The sequence below is a fragment of the Eublepharis macularius genome, chromosome 6 (assembly GCF_028583425.1).
Source record: "Eublepharis macularius isolate TG4126 chromosome 6, MPM_Emac_v1.0, whole genome shotgun sequence".
Classification (NCBI taxonomy): Eukaryota; Metazoa; Chordata; class Lepidosauria; order Squamata; family Eublepharidae; genus Eublepharis; species Eublepharis macularius.
The window spans coordinates 1227103-1235042 of NC_072795.1; the positions used below are offsets into that span (position 1 = coordinate 1227103).

Here is a 7940-nt window from a genome sequence, read left to right on the forward strand (position 1 = left end):
TGTGGGCTTTTCAGATTCAAGTCGCTGGCCTCTGTTGGAAAGAGGAGGCTGAGGCCCATGACCCTGGCCTGACCCATCAGGCTGCTTGGACAGCCTCTGTCCTGGGAGAAGCCTGGGCAGCTGAGGTGGGACATTCTGTGGGGCTGAGCGCTGGTTCCCTTTCCTTTGCAGTGCCTGCTCTCCCGGGAACACAAGTCAGGTGCCATCTCCAGGCTCTGCCAGCCTCTCCCAGGGACTCAGCAGCACAGGAAATGGCACAGACACAGGCAGAGAAGAAGAGGAAAGCAGCTACAGGAGCTACGAGAACACCACCGTCTGGCTGCTGAGCACCATCAACTGCCTCCTGGTGGCCGTGGTCTTCTCGAAGGGGAAGCCCTTCAGGCAACCCATGTATAAAAACTGTAAGGGTGCAGAGGCGGGTGGAAGGCCCAGAAGGCCAACCCCCCCCCCCCGATCTGGGATCATCCCCACCCATGATTTCAGCCCCATGCCCTTGAGCCCTGGTGCCACTCCCATCACTTGGGGGCAGCTGTGGAACTCCCTTCCACTGGAGATGAGCCCGTGCACCTGCTCACACCCTCTTTCCTTGGCAGTAGCCAGTTCTGGGATGTTAAGGTGGGGAGTTTTATGTACATTCTTTGTGGTCCGCTGTCATCTGGAAGGGTTAAAGTCTGACTCGCTCTGGACTCTTACCATAAGAGGTGGGCAGATGTGCGCTAAACTTTGGTATTAAGGCGATGGAGCACTTCACGGGGCGGCTGCATGCACTCGGAAGAAGGCTAGACCTAAAGAAGAGTCTAAAGCGACCTTAAGTAGCCCACACTTTAAAAACCTCTTTTTAAAAAAAGTTATTACACACAATCAAAGATGAGCAAAACATTGGGGGAAAGAAAAAAGGGAATGTTTACAATAACAGTTATGGCCATATATTTGGCTTTACAGCTTTGACAAAACGCTGCTTCCCCTCCAGTTACTTAATTTGTCAAATTACATCTTTCCAAAGATTCCCTAATATTGACTGGGGGGATGACGAGTTGATGAGTGTTGATCAGCAAAAGATATAAATGGATTACAAAGGGCATAAAGAGTGTCCACACCCAATGGAGGTTTGCTAACATCATGGGAGATTCTCCCCCCCACCCCACCCCCACCAGTGAGACTAGGCAGGTGTTGGGGGGCATGAGTGTTGCTGGGCCCCTCCAGGTGGTGCAGCACAGAGAGGGGGCAGAGAAGCCGCCTTCAGTGCCGGAGGGTGGGGGGAGAGGCGTGCTCTGTGTCCGCCCTGGCCAAGCAAACGGGCAGCCTGGTACACACTTCAGGGGCAAATCCTGCCTGGGGTGGGGAGAAGGGGCTCCATTCCGTCCCTCCCTCCTCTGCCCTTTGGCTTCTTAAGAGCCCTGGAAGAGGCTGGCTCCGAGGCCTCCGACTCGGGGGGGGGGGGGCGCCCAGCAGCAGCAGCAGCAGCAGCCATTTCCCGCATTTTCATAGGATAGCTTGTATTGCTCTCTCCCCCTCCATTTTATCCTCACGACCCCCCTGGGAGGGGGGCTAGATGGGAAGACAAGGGTGGGGAAGCCTTGAGCATGGGACCTCCCCCCCCACCCCCCAGTCTGAAGTGGAATGGTCCATTTTGCCCCCTCCGAATGCTGCCGCCGTATCTTGCTGCCTATGGGGGGACGTGGCAAAGAGCCCTCACAACCCCTGCCGGGCAGAGGGGAGGGGGCGTGCCCCGTGGCCTCCCGGGTGTCTCCTTCAGGCCGGTCTCCTTGGCCCTCCTGGTCCCCCTTCCCCCTCCGTGGGGCTTTGTGCAGAGGTCCCTGTGGAAGACCGAGGAGACCCTGCCCCCCCAGCCCTCCCCACCCGCTCTGCCCTCCTTTCCAGCTCACTCAGAGGCAGCTCTTCTCCCCCCAGATGTGTTTGTCCTCGTGCTGGCGCTGCAGCTGGGCGTCTGTCTCTTCTTCCTCTTTGCCAGCTTGGATGGCCTCTATGCCCGCATGGAGGTGAGTAGCCCCCCCCCTTCCGCATCTGTGGCTGGTGGAAAGGGCTGCTGGCCCTGGCCTTGCTTGAGGGGTGGCACGTCTGCCAGGGAGTCTGGCCTGGGAGGGGGCTTTGTGCCTTCAGCCTTGCCCCAAGCCCGGCCCCCTAGGCATGGGGGGCCAGCCCAGGGGACCGCAGCGGCCCCCCCCCTCATGAGGCTTGAGGCTGGCTGGTCCCAGGAATGCCAAATTCCTTTGGGACGTGGCTTGGCTCACTCGCCTGACTCACGTAGTGCGTCTTCCTGCTGCTTTCCACTCCTGGGCTCTAGCTTGGCCTTGGGGGGCTTTGAGGTTGGGCCTTGGGGGCTGGAAGTGGGTCCAGATGTCTTTGGGCAACATACAAATCTGCCATCTGAAGAGGGAAATGCCCCCCCCCTCTCCCTCTGCTCCCCACATTCTCTGTGGTCTCAGGGACATCCAAAAATTTCAGAATATATTTTTTTCCTTTTATTTTAACAGTATTTGATCAGAGTGCTCAGCTTATTTTGGTGACTTTCAGCACAATAATTTCATACTATTTGCCATTTATTTAGCACTGCTTACATGCACAGCTCTTGGCAACCTTTATTAATGCTTCCCTACAACCACCCTGTGAGGTAGGCCGTCGCTGTTCCCATTTTCGGACGGGAAGCATTGAGGCAGAGTGGCTCGCCTCCAGCAGGGATCTGTTCAGGTCCTCCCTTGAGAGGGATCGGAAGAAGCAATGCCCAGCTGGATGCCTTGGCTACGAAGGGCCACGTGTGCTCAGGGGCAATCCGACACGGCCAGCGTGGGAGGGGGGGGAGAAATGCCCTCCCGAAAGGGCCAGCGTGTACCCCGACATCTGCCGGAACACAAGGCAGGCTCCTGGGGGTAGCCCCCCCTGAGCCTAGGCCAGAAGGCTCCAGAAGAGGCAAAGTGGGAGCAGAGATTTCGAGACGGGTGGGAGGCCCCCACTCTGACTGCCCCCCCTGCCCCCAGGCCTGGCCCCATCCCTCCTCCCGCTTCCTGACCAGCTTGCCTCTCCCCTTCTCCCAGCTTGTGTGCACCCCCCTGGCTTGGAGGATCTCCCTGCTTGGCATGCTGCTGGTCACCTTTGGCGCCTCCTTCATTGCGGAGGTGAGTAGATGCATTTTTTGCTTCCTGCCTCTGTGGATGGTGGGGTTGCCAACCTACAGGTGGGGCCTGGAGATCTCCCAGAACTACAACTGGCCTCCAGACTACAGAGACCGGTTCCCCTGGAGGAAATGGCAGCTTTGGACGGTGGGCTCAATGGTGTCCCAATCCCCAGCTTCCCCAACCTCCACCCCAACGTCTCCAGGAATTTCCCAAGCCAGAGATGGCAACCTTGGTGAGTGTAGAAGTTGTGGCTGCCTCTGGAGGAATGAGAGAGCAACAGAGGCCCCCTCCCCAAAGACCCCTCTCTGGTGCCCAAACGGGACTGGAGGAGAGCTCCGGTTATGGTGCTCGGCCAGGACAGAGGCTTCCTGCAGAGGCCTCCCGTCTCTTCCTTGGGGCTCACTGGTGCCGTGCATGTGGCAATCGGGGCCTGTTCCCACCCCCACACTGAACCGCCCCTGGGCATCTCCCGCCACTGCTGTGCCTTTGCTGAGGCCCCCAGTCGCCTCTTCTTGAAGCTCTTTCAAAGCAGCATGTCTGTTAATCAACTGCAGTTTGAGTTGATTAATCCAGGAGAGCCAATTCCAAGCATTGAAACAGAGAGTGGAGGCGGCTGGGTCTACTCCCAGAGGCTGTTCTGGGACTGGCAGGGTTACCACGATGAGGAACAAAGAAGAGGAGACTAAATGCACTTTTCCTTTCCGGGCTTTCTGCAGAACTCTCTGCAGCGGTCCCTGGCACCCTCTTCCCCTCTGGCATCTGTCCTTCTCTAGTGCCACTGGGTCTCCGGCTTGCTCTCGTTTGCTGGTGTCAGGCAAGAGGGCAGCCTCTGCCACCTGCTTCCCCCAGGCGTGCCAGAACCCAGGACTCCCTCGTCCCTTTCTCTCCTAGGAGGCGGTCATTGAGAACAGAGCCCTGTGGAGGCTCTTAAAGAGAAGCGTTGGCTACCAGTCCGCCAGCTCATACCAGAGGCTGAGGAGGGCCTTGGAGAAGGACTCTGCATGGCCCCCCCTGGGCAAGACGGACTTCTCAGAGTCTGTGGCACTCCCCCTGGGAGCCTGCAGGGAAGCCTACAGCAACCCAGTCTTTGAGAGCCATGAGGAGCCACGCTCCGGACTTCACCCCTAGGGCCAGCTTGCCAAGCCTGGCCTGACTTCCCCTCTTAATGCCAGCCAAAGGAAGGAGAACTGTGAGGGGCCGCGCACTGCCATTTGTGGCGCAGTGGTTGGAGGACAGGATGAGACCGGGAGAGATCCAGGTTCAAGTCCCTGCTTGCCACGAAGCTCACTGGGTAACCATGTCCCCCTCACTCTTTCCCTCAGCCCAGCCTACCTCTCAGGGCTGTTGAGAGGATCAACTGGAGGAGAGAGACACTGGTGCTGCACTGGGCTGCTTGAAGGAAGTGGGGGGAAGAATGTAATCAACTCCCCCCCACAGCCCCCTTTGTCCTAAATCCTGCTATGCAGCCTTGGCCAGAAGAGGGCAGTGTTCCCTCACATCCTTAGCCTGAAAGGCCTGACTCGAGCCCTGGGTGGTGCGCACGCTGCCAGGCCCTCACGCTGCCTGGCTTTCTGTCCACTTAGCCTATAACATCTCTCCTCTCCTAAGGGTTGGGAAGAGAATTGGGGGATTGTGTATTTTTGGGAGAGAGAAAAACAAGAACACCCAGAGTCTCCCAGGCCCTTGAAGGTCGTGCCAGGTTGCCAGTTTTCCCCTGTCCCTGAAGCCAAGATCTGAAATTCCCTTCATCTGGCACCTTTGCACTAAACTGCCTTTGCTAGGAGCCCGACAGTGCAGCGGACAGTGTGTCTGTTGTGGTATAGAAAGATCTGAGTTCAATTCCTCCCGGAACTAAAGAATTCACTGGGTGGCCTTGGGCCAGGCATGCAGTCTCAGCCTTGCAGGGTTGTTGTGAGGATAAGAAGGAGGGGTCATTTCTGCCAATGTGAGTTCCTTGCAGGAAGAGTTGCTTTAGCAGGGTGGTTGGGCTGTGAATCAGCACTCTGCTGGTTCGACTCCCACTCCTGCCATAGCTCAGCAGGTGGCCTTGGGGAAGCCACGCCTCTCAGCCCAGCTCCCCAGCTGTATTGTGGGGATAAAAGTGACACTAACTTGTTCACTGCTCTGAGTGGGACACTAATCTGTCTAGAAGAGGAGAAGAGCAAATTTTGTGATTGTTATTATTATAAAAGACACTCGTATAAATGTTTTAAATAAAATGAAGTGGCTGGAAGACTCTGAGGACAAGATCCACCATGAAGCACAACATGCCTGAATGAATCCATTACCAACCAGGCCCAGGGAAAGGGGATGCCAGACCTCTCTGAGCACATCAATCCTGGTCCAAAACCAGCCCATGCTTTGGTTGCCGTTGACACATTCTGCTACCCATGCACCATGTATGGCAGTGGAGGACTGTTGTGTGCCATTTGGAGGCTGCACATTTGTTCTCAAAGACCAGCACTTGATCAGCAGCGCCCTCTCATCAAACTGAACTACTCCTGATTTTGAAGGCGGGGTGGGGGGTTGTGGGGACCCCTTAGGGGGTGAGAACCTCAAGGTTAGATTACTGCAGCACACCCTCTGTGGGGCTGCCCTCGAAGATGACAAAACCATCGGTGGGTTCAAGCTGCAGCTGATGCCGCCTTGTTGTGATTCAGACCCTTGGACTGCCAAGGTCTGTATTGCCTACTCCAGGGGGTGCCGGCCTTTTCTTTAACGAGAACTACTTCTGAGTAAGGGCAAATATCCTGAGCTACTTTACCCCCACCACCCAGCAGCCCACCAAGTGTCATTCTGTGCCAGACACAACATGGTGTGGGAAGAGCACCAGAAATGAAACTATCAGCTAAGCGATGCAGAGAAAATACTATGAAATAAACATTTTCCTATTAGATCTAGAGCAGATCTTTTTGTGATCCCCCCGCCCCCATCTTCTAGGGGTTGCCCGAACTGCTCTTCTGCAGCCCGCAAGCCAAGGGTCACTCTCACGCTACCTGTGGGCGCCCCCTGGTCTGCTCTGACTGGCAGGGGCACTCCGGGGCCTCAGGCAGAGGTCTCTCGCACTGCCCGAGAGCCGGCCCTTTCCCCCCAAAGGCCATGCTTGGGAGTGATCCCAGGCAGGCCCTTCTGCAAGGAAGGCGTTAGCTTCACTCCTGAGGCACAGCCTTGTCCCCTAAGCTTGTCCGTCGCCTGGAGTCAGCTGGTAGGAATACGGTGCTTTGGCTCTGAGGTCCTTTGCACGAGGCACCGCTCCGTTTAAGCCCTTCCTGGCCTCCTCGCAGGACCTGAGAGTTGAAGTGGTTTTAGGGTGTTGGACTAGGTGAGTCCAGAGTTCAGACTAGGACCTGGGAGGCCCGGGTTTGAATCCCCACTCAGCCGTGGAAGCCCCCTGGGGGTCTTTCGGCCAGTGACTCCCTCTCTCTCTCAGCCTGGCCTACCTCACAGGGTGGTTGTGAGTGTAGAGTGGAGGAGAGGAGAATGATGCCAGCCACCTTGAGTCCCTATTGGGGGGAAAGGCAGGGTAAAAATGAAGCACATAAAACCAAGGTCTTCCTCTCCTGCCTAAGCCCGCAAGCAACATGGTTTCCTCCTCCCCGTCAGTTCTTCCTCTTTGTCTCTTCAAGGAGGAGGATTTGATCTACCCCAGCTCAGGGCCTTGCCGGCAGTGGCCCTGGCTCTGCGGGACGCTCTTCCTGAGAAAGAGCCCATGTGCTGATTTCACAGTATCCTGCTACACCGCCCGGCATGGGGAGGGATTTAATCTTTCCTCTTGGACAGTTTGCAGGCAGGACTGGTCTGACTGGGTGAGGTACTTCGGGGTGTTGGTGAGGTTTTCTTGCCTCTGTTTGGGGTCATTTGTTCCGTAAACAAGTCACATCACCGTTTTTGACAGCAAATTTATTTGGGTGATTCTCTGATGTGCAGTGAGTTGTGTTATTTTTGTGTACTAGACTGCTTTTATGCCCTGTTGTGCCCTCCTACTGTGTAACCTAAAGCAGTTAAAGAAATAAAGTGTTTTTGACAGCAATTGTGTTTTGGGTGATTCTTTAATGTGAAGTGAGTTGTGTTATTTTTGTGTAAGATTCTGTTGGCATGCCCTTTGGTGTGCCCCCCTGCTGTGTTACCTAAAGCTGTTCAAGAAATAAAGTGTTTTTAACAGGAATTGTCTTTTTGTGATTCTCTGATGTTAAGTGAGTTGTGTTATTTTTCTGTGTGGGGGACTGCTGGTGTAATGTGTCACAATGCTTTGCCTACTTGTACTTTGAAAGTGAGAAAATATTTTTTAAAAAACTTTATTCAGTGTGTGCTTGTTTTTTATTCTTTGTTGTGCAGTTGGTTCCCATCATAGGGAACAATGGGGCTGGCTGGCCAGCCATCTCTGTAGGTGGTGCGGGAATTTGGGGGAGGGTGTCTGTGGTTCAGGTGCTCTTTTACAGGGACAAGCTCGCACTCAGGAGTGTGCCCACCATTGTGGCACCCCTGGGTTGTACAGAATTGCCCTGGGAAAGAGAGTTTAGAAGTTCCCATCAGTGATCACAGGGAACAATGGGGGATGGCTGGCCAGCCTGCTCCTGGGGTAGTGGCTGGTGTGGGAATGTTGGGGAGGCTGTCTTTGGGTCAGTGTGGGGCTGTGGGGGTGTGATTGGTGTGATTTGGACAGAAAATGCCCCCCCCCCCAGACTCCCAGAAAGCCGGGAGAAAGTTTTCTCATTGAAAACAATGGCCGAATCAAGCCAAAACGCGAATACCAAATCGGCTTGCTGTTTCGATATTCCATGAATACCAAAACGGTTTCCTGATTCA

The 7940-nt window shown here is 55.3% G+C and overlaps 1 protein-coding gene across 2 annotated transcripts in view; it reads left to right on the forward strand.

Moving 5' to 3' along the window:
- Nucleotides 1-7403, forward strand: part of LOC129332136 (probable cation-transporting ATPase 13A4) — a 60515-nt gene extending 53112 nt beyond the window's left edge. For both annotated transcript variants that reach the window (XM_054982996.1, XM_054982995.1), the window contains exons 27-30: nucleotides 172-401; nucleotides 1912-2000; nucleotides 3054-3134; nucleotides 4026-7403. In XM_054982996.1, the coding sequence (XP_054838971.1) occupies nucleotides 172-401; nucleotides 1912-2000; nucleotides 3054-3134; nucleotides 4026-4262 (637 nt within the window). In that variant the 3' untranslated portion in view covers nucleotides 4263-7403. The remainder of the gene's footprint in view (nucleotides 1-171; nucleotides 402-1911; nucleotides 2001-3053; nucleotides 3135-4025) is intronic.
- The last annotated feature ends 537 nt before the right edge of the window (nucleotides 7404-7940 follow it).